Source organism: Panicum virgatum, chromosome 4K, assembly GCF_016808335.1.
Source record: "Panicum virgatum strain AP13 chromosome 4K, P.virgatum_v5, whole genome shotgun sequence".
In the NCBI taxonomy this organism is placed as follows: Eukaryota; Viridiplantae; Streptophyta; class Magnoliopsida; order Poales; family Poaceae; genus Panicum; species Panicum virgatum.
Window position 1 is genome coordinate 36,748,438 of NC_053139.1, and position 17,641 is coordinate 36,766,078.

At 47.0% G+C, this 17,641-nt stretch overlaps 2 protein-coding genes across 2 annotated transcripts; one reads left to right on the top strand and one right to left on the bottom strand.

Moving 5' to 3' along the window:
- The first annotated feature begins 2,740 nt into the window (after positions 1–2,740).
- Positions 2,741–7,284, top strand: LOC120703785 (probable LRR receptor-like serine/threonine-protein kinase At1g14390). The gene is made up of 7 exons (XM_039987955.1): positions 2,741–4,216; positions 4,758–4,891; positions 5,676–5,919; positions 6,005–6,213; positions 6,288–6,337; positions 6,597–6,717; positions 6,808–7,284. Exons 1-7 carry the CDS (start codon positions 2,947–2,949, stop codon positions 7,051–7,053), a joined length of 2,274 nt encoding a protein of 757 aa, XP_039843889.1. The 5' UTR covers positions 2,741–2,946; the 3' UTR covers positions 7,054–7,284.
- Positions 7,285–7,638: 354 nt separating this feature from the next.
- LOC120705199 (polyadenylate-binding protein 5-like) lies at positions 7,639–11,072 on the bottom strand. Its single transcript, XM_039989670.1, has 7 exons — positions 10,771–11,072; positions 9,577–10,337; positions 9,221–9,298; positions 9,031–9,120; positions 8,545–8,805; positions 8,216–8,392; positions 7,639–8,113 (listed from the first exon to the last, which is right to left on the bottom strand). The coding sequence occupies exons 1-7, from the start codon at positions 11,051–11,053 to the stop codon at positions 7,883–7,885; spliced, it is 1,881 nt and encodes a 626-aa protein (XP_039845604.1). The 5' UTR covers positions 11,054–11,072; the 3' UTR covers positions 7,639–7,882.
- Between the last annotated feature and the right edge of the window lie 6,569 nt (positions 11,073–17,641).

Below are 17,641 nucleotides of genomic sequence, written 5' to 3' on the forward strand. Positions count from 1 at the left end.
CGCAGAGATTCCCCCGGCAAATGCTGACCATACGTGCAAGATTGCTAATAGTAATTTAAATCACGAGTGCTTATGAGATGGCGATGGGTTGACGTCTGATTTCCCATTTGCAGAGTTCATCAACGAGTTTTTAAGCATGTAACCAAATCGCACTATGGGCGGTTCGTCGGTGTATCTCGTGGCCGTTTCTTGGCCCAGCTAAATATGTTCTTGGTGTGTTTACAGAGTCCCCGGCATGCATTGGTATTTTTTTTTGGATTTTTTCCATAATCTAATTTTTTCGTGAGGACTAAAAAAATAAATTAGCAGCTCTTTAGCGTCTAGTCACGTTCTCAAGGGGCAGTGAACGTATCCATTTTTTCTCTCTTCTCGATCGATGTTGAGTAGTAAAATAAGTAATCGGAAACCAGGCTAAAAGCGAGCGGTATCACCAGCTACAGCTCCTCCTAACATGTAGCAATACTGTAGCAGTGTAATCTTTAAAAAGGTTTTTTTTCCTTCACTCTCCCGTTTAAAATAAACTATGTTAGGCCAGTATCAGTGAGAGTGTCATCCACACAGTTAACAAGACAGTAACTAGGTAATCGAGCTGGAGGAGTGCATATGACACTCCTCTCATATCCCATAACACTCTCCTTCCTCTCTCTTCGTAATGAGACTGTCACGTCAGCAAAATTAATGTCCATAACACTTCTATAACCATACCGCTCAGATTGACCTTAAAATAAAATGAGAGTCCCGCGCTTGTGAGTTTGTCAGAATCGTCGCCATCCCCGATGCGTAACGAACACATGCGGTTCCTTACCAAACCCACTCGACCCTCCGTCGTCTTTCTCGTGGCCCGAGGACATGTACAACAGTAGAGATAGGTGCTGTCTTTTTATCACAAATAGACAGCTAAACAAACAGCTTATATAATGAGCTGTCTGTTTAGCTGTCTGCAGGGTGATTAATTCGTCCTTTAACACACAAACTCATGGTGATATAATGCATAATTAATCTTTATAACTATTTTGTTGCATAGATGAGAGAATGCACAATACATTCAAATAATTCGCATGAATCTTATATATATATAACATATTAAATCATAAAATCATAAAAGGCATACAAACATCCTATACATTTAATCATAAAACGTATACAAACATTAATTCGCATGGCTCTTTGTAGTAATTTTTAAACCACCTATACATTAAATCATAAAAGACATATAAACTAACAGAAAACATAGCAAACTTACTTTTCTCATATTCTACACAAAGAAAAAGATGAAAAAGTGGGTTTTGCCATTTTCAAGTAGTAAGTAAGAAATACATTTAAAAAGCAGAAAATAAACACTTCTCAAGAGTAAAGGTTACATTTTTTGAAATGTAAATCTAAAATGGAGTCTAACAAACTCTGTTTCACATTTTGTTGGATCAATACATAATTATTATGCATTTAAACACCCTAGCACAAATAAATCTATAGATAAAAACATAGGACAATAGCATGGGTATTCATATTTTTTTAAATGTAAAGCATCACAAAACAGATTCAACGGAAACAAGTTTGAGATCATTTAGATCTATATTTATTTTACTATGGAATTCACAAACCCAAGTATTACTAACCATCTGCTTGCTAGCTAGTTTGTCACCGTCGCCGCCGTCCCCATTCTGCTAGTTGCTGCTGCGCTCCTCCTCCGGCTGATGCTGCTACTCGCCTCCTCCCACAGATTCTGCTAGTTGCTGATGTGGCAAGAAGAGAGAAGCATAGAGTTTCGAATGTGAGAAGAATTTTATCACCATAAAATTCATCTAGCACGGTTATCTAATTTTCAGTCTAAATATTTATATACATAAAACTTCCGCTGACACTCTCCTCGCTTAACCCCGTATCGCTATCAGCGTCTCCAGGGTCACCCCGCCGAACGCTGCCCCGTTTTCCAACGACTCCAGCTGCACCGTGCTTCACTCTCTCTCTCTTTTGCTAAACGTGCTTCGCTGTTAATACTGCATCGTTAGAAGTTAACATCCTCTTTTTTCATTTCTGGCTTTATGAGGCCATCGAGCACGAGAATTTCATCTTAATTAATAGGTTATTATATCTATGCTTTCTTTTGATGTCGTAAATAGTTTTTTAAAAAAAGAGAAAGAGGTAAGCTGAGTTTCATGAGGAAGAAATCCTTTTCATAGTTTTATGTCTTGCATCTTGGCTGAAAAACAACAATAGTATGGATTAATAAACGCTCTCAGGCTTACGTGATTTTCTTAGAAACATAAATAACTAAATAAATACTTATGAAATTCCATTTGAGATCTGCGCAAAGATAAACTATTTTTTCCCACGAACTATGCATTCAGTGATGGGTCATAATTAATAAGGAATCTTTTCAAAAAAATAATTAATAAGGAAATCGGAGGAGGCAGTCAGTAGTTTTAACTCCCAGTGCAATAAACACAGCAGCCATCTGGCCCCGACCTGTGGGCCCAGAATACTCCATGGCCCCCGCAGCCCAGTGACACGCCACGCCCCTTCCCCCACCACCACTTCATTCGCTTCCGCTGTCAGGCCAGCTAGACCAGACGGGATCCGCGCCGCCCACCCCGCTGCAACGTGTTCCGCGGGCCCGGTCCCCCGCGTCGCTGCCACCCGTACCCCACCCTGGCATCCGGCCCCACGCGTCAGCGAGCCGTGGCCCGGCGCGAGGGGGGACGGAGACAAACCACAGTGGCGAGGCCGAGGCTGCTGCATGCGTCAGTGCGAGTGTCCCCACCGCGAGTTCGGCTGGAAAGCACTCCCGCCGGTCGCCCATGGCCACCACCTCCACCACCTGCCTCCCTCCCTCTTCCTTCTCTCCCCACTGACGAGTGACGGCACCCCTTCCCTCTCCCTAGCTTCGCCATTGCCGGCCACCCCTGTCCACAGCCGCCGTGACAGCTGTCGGCCTGTCGCGGCGCCATGGCGCGCTCCCATTCGTCTCCGAAGGCCGCCGCCCTGCTCCTCCTCCTCCTCTGCGCGGGCACTGCCACCCTCCCGGCGGCGCAGGCGCAGCCGCTGGCGTCGTCGCAGGCCAAGGCGCTCCTCCGCGTGCGCCGCCTGCTGGGCTACCCGCCGGCGCTCGAGCCGCTGCGGCGCGCGCCGGACCCCTGCGCACTGCCGCCGTCGCCGTCCCTCGCCGTGGCCTGCGCGGGGGGGCACGTCACGGCGCTCTCGGTCCGCGGCGACCGCGACCCGGCCCCGGCGCTCCCGCCCACCTTCTCCGCCGACGCGCTCTTCACTACGCTCGCCAGGCTCCCCGCGCTCGCGCGCCTCTCGCTCGTCGGCCTCGGCGCCTGGGGCCCTCTCCCGGGCGCCAAGCTCCGCCGCCTCCAGGCGCTGCAGCAGCTCAACCTCAGCGCCAACTACTTCGACGGCGCCGTCCCGAGCGACCTCGCCCGGCTCTACTCTCTGCAGAGCCTCGTCCTGTCGCGGAACCGGCTCAACGGCTCCGTGCCGTCCCTCGCCGGGCTCCAGTTCCTCGAGGAGCTCGACCTCTCGCGCAACCGCCTCGGGCCGGCGTTCCCGGAGGTGGGGAAGGCGGTGGCGCGGCTGGTCCTCGCCGACAACAACTTCACCGGGAGGATCCCGGCGGGGGTGAGCGCGCTGGGCCAGCTTCAGCACCTCGACGTGTCCGGGAACCGGCTGCAGGGGTGGATCCCCTCCTCCATCTTCGCGCTCCCGGCGCTGCGCTACATCGACCTCTCCCGCAACCGGCTCGCCGGGGAGCTCCCCGCGGCCACGGCGTGCGCGGAGGCGCTGGCGTTCGTGGACGTCTCGGCCAACCTGCTCACCGGGGCGCGCCCGGCGTGCATGCGGGGCAACTCCTCGGCGCGCACGGTGCTCGTCGCCGGCAACTGCTTCGCCGACGCCAAGCAGCAGCGGCCCAGCACGTACTGCAGCCCCGGCGCGCTGGCCGCCGTGCTGCCGCCGCCGCAGGGGAACGGCGGCGGGGGGCACGGGAGGGGGAAGGGCGGTGAGATCGGGATGATCCTTGCGATTGCCGGCAGCGTCGCCGGTGGCGCATTGCTGATTGCGCTGGTGATGGTCGTGGTGCTGAGGAGGGCCAGGAGGCAGCACCCGGAGGTGAGCGTCCTGCCTAAGTCGCCGGCGGCGACGCCAGCCAGGAAGGCGGATGGATGGAAGGCTCCGGCTAAGGCGACCCAGAAGATTATTACTCCTGCTGATAAGAGTAAGAGAAGAAATTCATTTCCATAATCGAATTAATCGCGTCATTTCGTTTTTTTTGTCGTGTTCTTCAATTATTAGCTAGTACATTTAAAATTAAAATGGAGCACAAGATTATGGGCTCCTTACTACAAATGCATGAGTGATCCATGATTAGTGGTACAAAGGTATATTATAGAATTGAACCACTAGTAACTTTGAACATCTAGTTGCTTTCTCTCATGCTTCCCTGCAATTGTTTTTTTAAAAGAAATTGGGAATAAAGTCTACTCACTTTAGTCAATGAATTGGGAAACTTTGCTTCATGTACTATGTAGATCTTACTAAGACTCTGAGCTTTTGAAACATGGTAGAATCTTTATTCTTTACTCCACAGTCCACAGTAGACTTTGAGAAAGTAAAAAGCTTCAAAGTCAATCAACCAAAAAAGAAAAAGAATAATAATGAACCATGCCTTACTGACAAGTAAATAAATTAAACTCACCAATACTAATACTTTTTTGGAGTTTTTATTTCACATTCTAATTTGGTCTCCATTTTGACAGGGCATGCATCGCAAGCAGCTATGGTGAATACACTGGAAGTGCCAGCATACCGTGTGTATACACTGGAGGAGCTCAAAGAAGCAACTGACAACTTCAGTTCCTCCAACCTGATCAAGACTAGTCCTCTTGCACAGGTATGCAGTAATAGATTCTTTTTACCTTTGACTGGGGCATGGAAGGCAATGAATATACAAATAAATGTTCCACTGTTCATCGTAAAGGATGTACTGCTTACTCCACAGAATGTTTTATTTCAGAAGCGTGGTGGATAGGGCGCGTGAATTTGTATTTATCTAACTCATTTTTCACCTGATGCAGTTTTACAAAAAACAATGTCTAGTTATGCTAGGATGCTAAGCTACAAATTTTTTTTTGAACTAAACTAAGCTACAAATTTTGTCAAATGGTCCTCTGTAGTATCTCCACCCATGGCTGAGTACAACTGTGTACTGCTAATTATTGTCCTGTTATGTTTGTTGCATTTTGGTCACTATGGGCATTCGCTAAACGAAGGCTTTGGGGGTGGTTATTAAACAATACCTTTCTTCCATACATTTTAACAGCTTGCGTCTGTAGATTTTTTAACTGTTAATTAACAGTACAAAACAAATATTTAAATGGGAACAAATTGGATATTTTTTCTGATATTTACTATTATTTTCAGTGTCTAACTGAACCTGAGACGCAAATTCAGTAGTATAGCATGGTTCAGGGAATCCTGTGCTAGTATATCCAGGCTGGCAGTCATAGTGATTGATTGCAGTTTTGTCCATTTTATTCTGGGTGTTATGCAAGTTTTTATATTTTCCATAAGCAATTAGTGTTGGCCTTCACAACCCTACCATCAGTAGTAAAACTTTATGCTAGAAATATTGTTATGACTAATTTTTGTTCTTTTATGTGCCTTGCTTTTCCTAGCATTATAATGGCCAGCTTCAAGATGGTTCAAGAGTCTTGGTTAGATGCCTGAGGCTGAAGCCAAAGTACTCTCCCCAGAACCTTGTCCAATACATGGAGATTATTTCTAAACTCCGGCACCGCCATTTGGTCTGCATGGTTGGTCATTGCATTCTCAGTGACCAGGAGAATCCTAATATTGCCAGCTCAGTATACCTCATTTCTGAAAGTGTAACAAACGGACCTCTAAGAAGTCATCTTACTGGTAATCACATGGAACGATGCCATGCATGCAGTTATACACTGAACATCTGCATGATTCCCAACTTACAGTTTGACTGCTTTTACAGAGTGGAGAAAACGTGAAATGCTGAAATGGCCACAACGAGTTTCTGCTGCCATAGGTGTTGCGAGAGGGATCCAGTTTTTGCACAATGTGACTGCTCCAGGCATCGTAAATAATGATCTCAACATAGAAAATATCCTGTTGGACAAGACCCTCACATCGAAAATCAATGACTTCAATTTTCCAATGATTTCAACTAGCAAGAATGGCAAGGTGAGTTCAAATGATTGGTGAAGTTCCTCATTTGCCTGCCTGATAGCTAAGTTGTAACTGTTTTTATCTTGCAGATCTTCTCAGAGATCCCATTTGATGTCCAGGAAGATAATGGTATTGGCAGGTACGTTGTCCTTGTTACCTTGTGGAAAGAAAGCGACGTGTCCAAACTATATACAGTAGTTATCAGTTATCTGAAGAAATAGGAGTCTAGTGATAGGAGTCTTCTTAATGAAATGCTTGCCCAGGCAAGTTCTCAAAAAAAGGAGTCTAGTGATTGTAGTTGTTAGGTTGCCAATCAGTTCTGTGAACAAATGAAGATATGATTACTAGTACAATTTTCTTGAATTGAATCAACCAACGTGATTCCCTCTGCTACCCAGTGCTCATAATATGGAACAAGGCGACAAGCAAGACATCTACCAGTTCGGCCTAATTCTCCTCGAAGTGATCACAGGCAAACCGACAGATTCTCAAAGTGAACTGGAATCCCTGAAAGCTCAGGTTTAACTGCAAGCTCCATCTTCAAATCACAACCAGTCTGTACCTGTCAACAAGATGTCTAAAAGGTTGCTTTCGCATGATGATTTGCAGCTAAGTGAGGCCCTGACTGAAGACCCGGATAGACTGAAAGACATGGCAGACCCGGCCATCCAAGGTACTTTCGCAGTGGAGTCCCTGTGCACGGTCGCCGAGATTGCTCTCAACTGCACGGTCGGTGAACCGAGCGACCGGCCCTCCATCGACGACGTCCTCTGGAACCTGCAGTACTCCATGCAAGTGCAGGATGGGTGGGCGAGCAGCGAGAGCTTAGGCTTGAGCGTCAAATCGCAGGCCTGAAGAGAAGAGGAATACAGAAGGGTGCAATGCTTTTGCTTTTATCCAATATCCACTGATAGCAGTGAAGTTATATGCACCATCAATCTGCCTCGGGTTTTTTGTCGTGGAAGAGAGATCCTTGGTGTTCTGTATGTATATAAGTGGATTTTTTTCCAGGTATATTTTTCAGTTAGCTGTAAAACTCGGGCTCTATTTAATCACCAATGCCATGAGTATGTGTTTATCATGTGACCAGACATGTTATAGCATGAATCACAAGCAGTTAACCTGAAAATTGCTAAAAATCTTTAGAAAGGGGGCTGAGTGCTGAAGGGTGCCGGCGCGGTGAGCACTATGCCTGCCGCCCTGCCCCCGGCCCCCCTATGGTTTGTGTGAATGCTAGAACTGCTAGTAGCCTAGTACTATTTCATTTCCTCTAACTGAACACATTAAAACTGACGCCTAAGCTGATGAACACGCAACAATTTGAAATGTAAAAGCAGCAAACTGAGCTTTAGCCATTTTGATAATAAATCTAATTTATGGAGTATTATAGTCTAATTTATTATAGAAAAAAAGAATATTTGGAGAAAATTGCATGCTAAGTTAAGCTAATTCAACAGAGAAATAAGCAGCCAAACCAGCAGGCAGAGTATATCCTGAAACAAGTAACCACAAGACACTGAATACTAAGGTTCAGTTAAACATTAACACATCCTAAGTTCCTAACCATCAAACAAATAAGCAAAGGGATCAGCGCACAGTTCCGCGCTGCATGGGCATGTACTGAAGAATTCCCTAAAGTCCTAGGCGAATGCTTCTTTTATTGTGACGCGAGTTCATCGATCGCTCAGGCGTCCGGACTTGGCGCGGCAACCGCGGGCGCAGGATCGGCAGAGGCTCCGGCTTGGGATCGCTGCAGAACCACAATGGCTTCACTGACTTTGGCCCGGAGAGCCTCCGGCGACTCCAACAGGTGTAGGATCTCCAACTTGTCCATCTCGAGCAGCATCCCTGTCACCTTGCCGGCTTGGGCAGGATCGAGCTGCTCCACCAGCGGGTACAGCTTGTTGCCCAGCATCTGCACAAGAAAAGGAAAAGGTCAATCTGAAATCTCGAGTTGCTGCTCATGGTCGGCAATTCGACATGCCAACGGTGGAAGGGAATTGAATCATATGGTTACCTTCTGTTGGTCTGCCGGGCTAGCGGAAGCTAGAGCACCAGTAAGGCTGCTGCCATCCTGTTGTTGCAGTGAGGGCATCGCACTAGGGAAGCCCTGAGGCAGCATCGCAAGGTAAGCCCCGATCCTGGCATTCGGCATGTACCTGACGCCCTGGTTGGCGTTCGGGAGGATCATCATCTGAGCACGAGACGCCAGCAGTATTAGCACAAGAAGCAGTGTGAAATCCCAGACATGGTTTGATGCAGGGTGCCATGACAAGTTGTGAGGATTAAATAAAACGCATTGGTACAAACTAATGAATGGGTGACGTGAACAGACAAAAATGCTACCTGGTGCTGCTGCCGATACATTTGGGGCGACATTGCTCCATGGCGAGCACCAATCCTCTGGCCAGGATGCATCAGCCTCTGCATGTTGTGTGGCATCATAACTGGAGCGCCAGGCCCCATTCCTGGGACCAAATGTTGCGGAAATCCAAAGACAGCAGCCTGCGGTGGGAATTGCCCAGGTGCAGGGTGACCAAAGTAAACCTGCTGGGGCGCAGCATACGGAGCAGCTGCCACAGCTAGGCTACGTTGAGCAAAATGTGCCTAGCAAAAAATAGTTCAACATCATTGCCTGCTCATGGAGTCATGGTAACATTAATAGCATTTTAAACTAAACAATGAACAATGGCATGCAAATATATATATTTTTAGATTCAGTAGCGGATAAATAAATTAAAAGTAAGAATAATGTCATCTTAATCAACACCAATCCTAAATGTGAAAAATGTCACTTACAAAAAAAGAAAAGGTCGGCACACAGTCACATACCGTTAGCATTGCTCTTCTTTGGTCCTTAGGTTGATGCAAACCAACATATAGTGGTTTGTTTGCAACCATCTTACCATTCATTGCATTAATCTAGCATGTAACATTAATTAGGAGTATGTCAGTAGAAACATCAAACGTTAGAAAGCATTCTGACAAATGATTAAAAAGTCAGAATCAGATGTCAACTTACAGCACTATGGCCAGCTTCAGCAGTAGTAAACGACACAAAGCCTGAACCCTTACTTCTTCCTTTAGAATCAACCATGACCTAAAGAATTATCAAACAAACACGATGAATACTAATGCTAGCTACTCGTATTTAATGTATGGTTCTTCTGTCCCTTAAATGAAAAAGAAGACAAAAACAACCATAGAAAAATTACCTTGCATGATGTTCACCCTGTTCGGCTGGAGGCTCCAGCCTCCAGTGCTACAGTATTCTTCTCTCACGTTCCTTCAGCTTCAGCCTCCAGCCACCAGTCAGGTAACAGTGTTTTTCTCTCACACCACTCCAGCTCCAGCCTCCTGCTCCAGCCTGCCGAACACGGTGGTTATCTCACCAAATTCTTCAAACAACTTCTTCAGCTCCTCATTACTGATACTATCATCAATATTCTTCAAGTACAAATTAATCCCTTGATGAGGCTTCTCAACTTTACCACAGCTTCCTTGCTGAAATTTCGCTTGTAGCTCAGCCTGTCTTTCTTCTTTTTTCTGAGCCCTTCCAACATATAAGACCTTGTCGTCCATAGATTTTCCATTGAGCTTTTGAACCGCTTCGGCAGCACATTCTGGTTTCTCAAAATTTACAAAACCAAAACATTTGGAGGCACCATCAGAGTGTCTCATGACTACAGCACTGGTAATTTCACCAAATGGTGCAAACTCCTGGCGCAAATCATCATCAGTGAACTCAGTTGGCAAGTTCTTTATATACAAATTAGTGAACTTGACTTCTCTATTCTGGCGGCGCATGTGTAGGCCTACAAAGATCTTCCTCCCATCTGCAAGCATCCCATTAAGCTGATTGATTGCATCTTGAGCGGATTCCTCGCTCTCATACTGCACAAAACCATATCCTTTCGACTGACCAGTGGATGGATCAGTAGCAACTTTGCATGATAGGATGGTGCCAAAGGATGAAAACATGTCATACAAATTCTTGCTGTCAATGCTAGCTTCAAGATTTTTTACAAACAAATTAGCACGTCCACTCTTCCGTATGCTTGGATCCCTGTTTGAGAACATAAGTCTGATGTTCTTTCCATTCAAGGGAGCAAAATTTAAAGCTTCAAGTGCACGGACAGCTGCAAGCATGAAATACCAATGTTGGAATTGAATAAATATAGTTGAACATACTAATCAATATCGACATTCCCTGGAACAGAAATATTACATGGTAATGTACAGCTAGCCTATTCTTTAACCATGTTGCATGCCTGAACATGTACGTGTATGCATATGCAAATGCCAGACCTCTGAATTTGTCTGATCACAACCTAGACAAAGACAACCTACGGCCATGAGTAATCAATTGATGAGGATCTATTAAGTTAAATCCAAACACTTCAACCTAGATTAATCATCACATGAAACACAAACCTTCCCATTTTAATGAGAAAAACATCGAGACCGATCGCTAAGCTGTGATTCAAACCACGGAGAGTGCCAAAATCCCCTTTCAACACAACAACGTCACATGGAACCCTAGCTAAGAACCAAACAACCAAAGACGCTTACCGTCCTGGCGCGAGTGGAAATTGACGTAGCCGTATCCGAGCGAGCCGCCGCTGACGGTGTCCCGGCAGACGCGCACGGTCGCGACGGGCGCGACCTGGCTGAAGAATTCGACGAGCAGCGGCTCGTCCACGCTCGCAGCTAGATCGCCGACGTACAGCGACGCCATGGACGCGACGGCGGGTAGCGCCGCCGCCGCCGGCGACCCTGCTCCCGCCGCGGGGACCGCCGGCGACTCCGCTGCTGCGATCGTCGCCGCAGCAGCAGCAGCCGGCGGCGCCGCCATTGTCGTCGTCCGGCGAGGAGGTTCCTCTGCCGCCGCGCTCGCCGTCCGAATCCCGCTCGCGTCTGCGGATTATTATTGTTTCGTTTGTTTCGCGTGCTGTTTCTTTCTCTTTATTTGCGCGATGGATTGGGCGGCGCGGCGGGTGGAATCAGAATCATCAGATCAGGCAGGCAGGAGTCCGGAGCGCGTTGGACTCGGATTCAGATCAGGTGGCGCGGCGGCTGCTGGGCTGGGCCGCTGCACTGGGGAGTGGGCCTAGCAGCCCACGGGCCGCTGGGTCACGCGGGTGACCCCCGGCCAATCCGCCAGAGCTATATATATCGCGCGCGCTAGAAATATCTGATCCATCAGCTGAAGGGAATCTCAGGTGGGCCGCACCGAAAAGTAGCCCAATAACACATGGCAGCCCATACATGTCAGCTTTATCATCCTCTATTCCTTTGTAGAAAATTAGAAAAGTGATCGCTCCTCTCACCGACTGCATGCATGCAACAATACTGCACTTTTTTTCTTTTTCCTCTTTCGAACTCTTTTCTTTCTATTTTTTCTCTTTCTGCTTCTAAATTTTTTTCTATTTTCTTTTCTTTCCCTTTTTTTATAGATTCTTTAATAGAAAATTATATATTTTTTCAACCACTGCCGTCACAACTAATGCAACAAAATAATTATTTTCTATTTATTTTTCTTATGTTTATTTCGTTTGTTCTTTTGTTCTGTTTCCTATTTCTTTCCTTCTTTTTTATTTCCCTTTCTCTCTGCAATCCTTGATATCTATTTATTTATTCTCAGGTACACAATATATATTTAAAAATAAACTATTTGTTCACATTTTAGAGTGAGTCATGCTCAATCTATACTGTGTGAAATGATTTTATTTTCTTTATATGCTAACTTGTTTAGCATGTGTATATATATTTATAAAAATAAATTTACGATGCAAATGCGTTTGTTCTCATGTAAAATTATCTGAATGTAATTAATTTGTTCGCAATATCAAATTATGTGTTCACTTTGTAAATTAAATTGTTCAGTGTGAATGATTCATTTGTTCGTGATATGCATTTTTTTATTATTTACCTATACAATCAAATGTTTCCTATGTTTAATATTATGTTCGTAGTACATGATTATTTGTTTGTCATGTTTTATTTTTTTGTTCATAGAAAATAATTATTTGTTCGTGTTGTTAAAATATTTGTTCCCAGTAGCTGAAATTAATTATTTAATATTAAAAAATATTTGTCAAACATAACGTGCAAAGATAGGCAAGTGTGATCTTGTTTTGAAGATCTTGTCATAAAAAAGATAATGTCGCAATCGGAATTTAATTTGGATGCACAGTTTAATGATTTATAGATTTTTTTAATATGAACTTCTCTTGCATGTGGGTGATATCATCAGTTGCATGTGGGTGATATCATCAGTTTTGTTTTCATCTGCATGCATGCATGTGGGGAAGACGCTGACGCGCAGAAACAGTGCTAGCAAACTGTGGGCCTAAAGTTCATTAGCCCAATAGTAAGTGCACTCTCTCGGATGTGGGGGGAATTAATCCCGCTTTAGGTGACGATTGGTGCAAATATCGCCTGAAGTGACACCTAACCGCGCCCCGGCCAACCTGTCACACTAGTCAAGATTTTATGTTTTGGGCCTAAACTAGCCCAACAAATCAGCCCACATATGTAATCTAGTCAAATTTATTTCAAGACAAAATTTTTTTGTTCCAAAACAATTTTTTAATTGTTCAAGCAATACAAAAAATTTATTTGGGGAAAAAATGTTCTAGAACAAAAATATAGTTATTGGGTCTTCTATGATGATTTGATTGCCAGTCACCCGAGTGACTCCTAATATTTACGGCTGCTCAGGGTCTCCGCGTTACCCCGAGCTAGGGATGGCAACTTTACCCGCACGGTACCCGCGGGTACCCGACTGTGGCGGAACCGCCCAATTTATCCCGGCTTAAGAGCGCCCGACCGTCATTTAAACAGATAATCTAGCCAACGCTCTTAAAATGGAATAAATTCGGTAGTTGAAAGCATCTAGTCCCTCAAGGTATGTTTCGGTGATTAATGACAACTATTATTGTGACTAATGAGTTTGTGCAGCTTAATGAAAGCTTATCGCTCATTGGATCATATGTTAAAGAGGCTCCTAAAATTTCATTATTCAAAAAGGCGATCTCGGCATTCAACTCAAGTATATAACAAGACTAAGGATCTTTCTAGTCCTAAGTGTCGCAAGGTTGAGAAGGACACTTAGGTTAGTATAGGTTTTATAGTTTTGTAGAGGTCGCACTATTAAAAGGAGTTAAGGCCAAGTAACTTGAGTATGGACATGGTCAATCAAAAAATAGATGCACACATTGGTCACTCAGGTTCTTGGAAGCTCAAACAAGTGCTATTAAGCTCATATCTCAAGAATATTTGGATTTCATTCAAGACTCAGATTAGAAAAAGCAAAATCAAGAAAAAGTCTTATCACCGGTTTAACCGACGACATCAATTTTCTATACGTCGGTTAAACGCAGTTGCTGAAGTCTGGACACAGTGTTCACCGGATTAACCGACGATGTTTAAAATTAACGTCGGTTCAGTTGTCCAGAGAGTTGGTTTTTCAGGGGTTTTCAGGCTTACACTCACCGGTTAAACCGACGAAGGATTTGAGTTAGCGTCGGTGCAGTTGTCCAGAGAGTTGGTTTTTCAGTTGATCAGTGGACAACTACACTCACCGGTTAAACCGATGATACGTCGGTTAAATTGCCCGAGCTGTAACGGCTAGTATTTCAAATGGGCAGTTTACATTCATCGGTTGAACCGACGATGACTTTTGGAGGGCCGTCAGATTAACCGGCGTTGAGTACTTTTTCTGGCAGCTTTTCTCCAACGGCTCTATCCGCGTGAGCTGCCTATATATACCCCTCCAATAGGTCATTTTGAAGTATCTTGACACCAGGCAACACTCATACACTCATTCTCTTGTTGAGAGCCACCTTGAGCTTCACATTCCACTCATTTGATCATGCAATCATCCAAGAAGCAAGGCTAAGGACTTGAGTAGAGAGAAGCTTGTGTGCATCCATTCTTGGTGATCGGTTCTTACTCAAGTGAAGGCCCTAGCTTGTTACTCTTGGTGATTGGCATCACCTAGGCGATCTTGATGATTGAGGTGCTTCTTGCGGAGCTTGCCAAGTTGATTGTGGGAGCCCGAAGAAGATTGTACGTGGCCTGAGCTCCACCACACCGGGATAGTGAACGGAGACTCTTAGTGAGCACCCTTGTCTTGGTGACAGGGAGGTGATAAGACTCTTAGTGAGTGTCACAACATGGATTAGGGGTGTGTGCCAACACATCGACACCACGAAAAAAAATCCGGTCGTCTCTTGCCAACTCTTTACTTTCAAGCGCTTACTTTCATGCAATTTATTCATGTGCTTAACCCTTGAGATCATAACTTAGCTCTACCTTGCTTAGCTTTATATCTTGTTGTTTTCTTTATAGCTTGTGTAGGTTGCTTAGTTAGCCGGTTGGTGAATTGAGCCTTACTAGCATTGCATAGGTTAAGGTTGATTTATTTTGTTTTAGAATTTTGAAAAAGTCCCAATTCACTCCCCTCTTGGTCCATCGATCCTTACAGTAGTCCGTCGGGTTTCAGCTGAATCATCCACCGTACAACCATGTCTCAGATAAGCGTACATGATCGATTTGCATTGGAACATCAGATATCACACACAGACATTGAAAGTTTATATATATATATATATATATATATATATATATATATATATATATATATATATATATATATATATATATATAAAACCTTAGTACAAACCATTTCTGTAACATATCGTAATTTTTACGGAATGTTATATATTCCAAAAATACGAGTTTTTAAAACTTTTTGTGTGAATGTGAAAATAGCTAGAATAACATAAGGTTGACTTCTCTTTCTCTCAAAATTCCTAGGATTTAAAACTCAATAAATATAAGAATAATATTATTAGTGTGAAACATTTGGAGTTCTGGATATTTTTGAACCTAGCCCGGCCTGCCAGCTCTTCCCACGCGTGGCCCGAGCTAGCCCAAACCTGCAGGCCACTTCGGCCTGTGCTCGTACCAGGCCCAGCCCAGCACGCCGCCACCGGCCTGTTTTCCCCCCACCGGCCCGTTAACGCATCGCGCAGCCCAGCAACGCCCAGCGCCCCTCACCTCCCCCTTCTGCCTGTGCCATTGCCAACCTGACCCCACGCGTCAGGCGCCCATGTTGCTTTTCCCCTTCCTCCCGACGCCTCTGCTTTCCGGCCCCGCCCGCGCCTGCGCCTCCACCTGCTCCCGTGCGACCGCCTCCGCTCCGCGACAAGGCGTGGAGACCACCCGGCCGTGCGCCTTGACCGCCCCGCGCACCTTTTTCCCCGCGCTCCGCGCCATGAACCCTGACGCCGAGCCGCGTGATCTCGCTGTGTGTCCCGCCTCCGCGACACATCCAATCGACGCCCTTGGCGTCCGTGCTCAGACTGCGAAACCTAGCCCGGCCGCCTATAAAGTCGTCCGCAGCCGCCACGAACCCTAGCCACCTCTCCTTTTCCCCTACCGCCGCTACACAGAGAGGTGGCAAGAACAGAGGAGAGAAGGGAGAAGAAGAAGGAGGAGAAGAGGAGGCCGCCGGCGTCCTTTGCCGCTGACGCCAAAGCCCGGTGCCGACGTCGCCAAGAAGAGGAGGAGAACGCGTCGCCGCCGCCCGGACGCCGCCCAGCCAAGGAGCAGACGGTGCTGCAGTACCGCGCCAAGGGGGAGCAGCCAAGGACGCCGCCATCGCCGGGACCTCGACATCGCGCCAGCGCCCCATACCCCGACGTCGACGCAGCAGCTCAGCACGGCACAGCCCCGACCCGCCTGCCTCGCCTAGCCACCGCCATGTCGCTGCTTCCGCCGCCGCCCTGCCATGATCCGCCCTTGCCTTGCTGCGTGGACAAGCCACACCGCCCCAATCCCTGGCCGGCTGAGCCGAGGGGGATGATGCCCACCGCGTCACCACGAGCCATCCCCAGCCTTGCCCGAGCCCGTGCCCAGTCCTCCTTGCCTTGCCGGAGCAGAGCTTCTACCCTCGTTCCGTGGCCATGCCTCCACCGCCGAGCTTTGCCTCGCAGAGATGCTCGCCGTCGCCGTCGAACCTCCAGGACCTCCCCGCCTCGCCCTACTCCATTGTAGCGCGAAGAAGCACACACACCCACACACGAAGTTGCTGCACTGGATCACCCAGCCACACCGGATCCTTGGGTCACCGACAGACGGGCCCCACTGGCCAGAAGAAGAAGGAGACGCCAACCGGCGGGACCAGGATGTCAGCCAGAGAAGGAAGGAGGAGAAAAGGAAAAGAAAGAGGTGAAGAAGAAGTTGGGCCGCCTTCGGCCCAATCCGCAGGACCATGAGAAAGAAAAGGAGGCAAAAAGGAGAAGCCGGCTCAACCAAGTGAGCCATCCAGCGGAGCCGTTTCGAACCAAGCCGAGCCGGCCTGCGAGCCGCGCATCCAAGCCGGCCCTAGATCTCGAGCCGATCCAGTAAGGCAACCCAGTCCGCTGAGCCGTCCAGCCTGAGGAGCCGAGCCGGCCTGCTCCGTCGCGGGCCGAGCCAATCGTCCAACCCAAGCCGACCCGAACATCCTTTAAGCCTGTTGCACCCGTTAACCTTTTTCTTTTTCTTTTACCCAAACCTGACACGCGGGGCCCACTGGTCATCGACCCAGTGTCGCTGACATGTGGACCCCACCTGGACGTGGACCCAGTTTGACATGTTGACTTGGTCAATGTTGACCGGGTCAATGCTGACGTCATCAAAGGCCATGATGACGTCAGCATTTGGCGGACCCCGTGCTTGAAAGCATCTAGGCCCCTAATTCGAGTTTTGGTAATTAATGACAACGGTTTGTGGATTAACGATTTCATTTGAGATAATGAGTATAGGTTGAACCACGGATGAAAGAGATTTGGTTGTGAACGTATGGAGTTTTGGAGATGATGAGCAAAGCTCGGGCACAAGGCAAAGGTATAAAATAGGGCTTTTGTATTTTACCGGTCACAAGGCGTTTAGTGGATGAAAAGTGACCGGATTTGTTAGATAGATAGCCGTACTATCAAGAGGCGTCATGTACTCGTGCTTGACGGGTCCTTAGTGCCATTTTGCTCAAAATGTCTAGTTGCATGCATGAGGGCTAACGATGTTTTGAAAAGATTTGAAAAAGAATGTTTGAGAGCTGACTGCACAAGCGCGGACAGTCCGCCTCCTGGGGCGCGGACGGTCCGCAATCGTTCCAGAGAGCATGTTTGGCTCTGGTGGTTTTTAGAGGTGTCTGGCGGACAGTCCGGCCCAGGTGGGCGGACGGTCCGCAGCTCTAACTCAAATTGTACCAGAGAGGGTGTTTTCTCTGGTTGGGCTTATGATCTGTGCGGCGGACGGTCCGCCCCTGGGGCGCGGACGGTCCGCCGGCTATTTGACAATTTGTACCAGAGACATTGTTGTCTCTGGTGGGTTTTCAAGGTTGAACTGCGGACGGTCCGCTCCTGAGGCGCGGACGGTCCGCAGGCTAATT

What these genes read in the sequence shown, in the direction of transcription:
- LOC120705199 (XM_039989670.1), bottom strand. Translation starts at nt 11,053, where the DNA reads ATGGCGGCGCCGCCGGCTGCTGCTGCTGCGGCGACGATCGCAGCAGCG. An exon ending in TTTCCACTCGCGCCAGGACG is followed by an intron (nt 10,338 to 10,770) that starts GTAAGCGTCTTT and finishes TCATGCTTGCAG; the next exon opens with CTGTCCGTGCACTTGAAGCT. An exon ending in CTGAAGCTGGCCATAGTGCT is followed by an intron (nt 9,121 to 9,220) that starts GTAAGTTGACAT and finishes GTTACATGCTAG; the next exon opens with ATTAATGCAATGAATGGTAA.
- LOC120703785 (XM_039987955.1), top strand. Translation starts at nt 2,947, where the DNA reads ATGGCGCGCTCCCATTCGTCTCCGAAGGCCGCCGCCCTGCTCCTCCTC. An exon ending in TATTACTCCTGCTGATAAGA is followed by an intron (nt 4,217 to 4,757) that starts GTAAGAGAAGAA and finishes CCATTTTGACAG; the next exon opens with GGCATGCATCGCAAGCAGCT. An exon ending in GAAGATAATGGTATTGGCAG is followed by an intron (nt 6,338 to 6,596) that starts GTACGTTGTCCT and finishes TCTGCTACCCAG; the next exon opens with TGCTCATAATATGGAACAAG.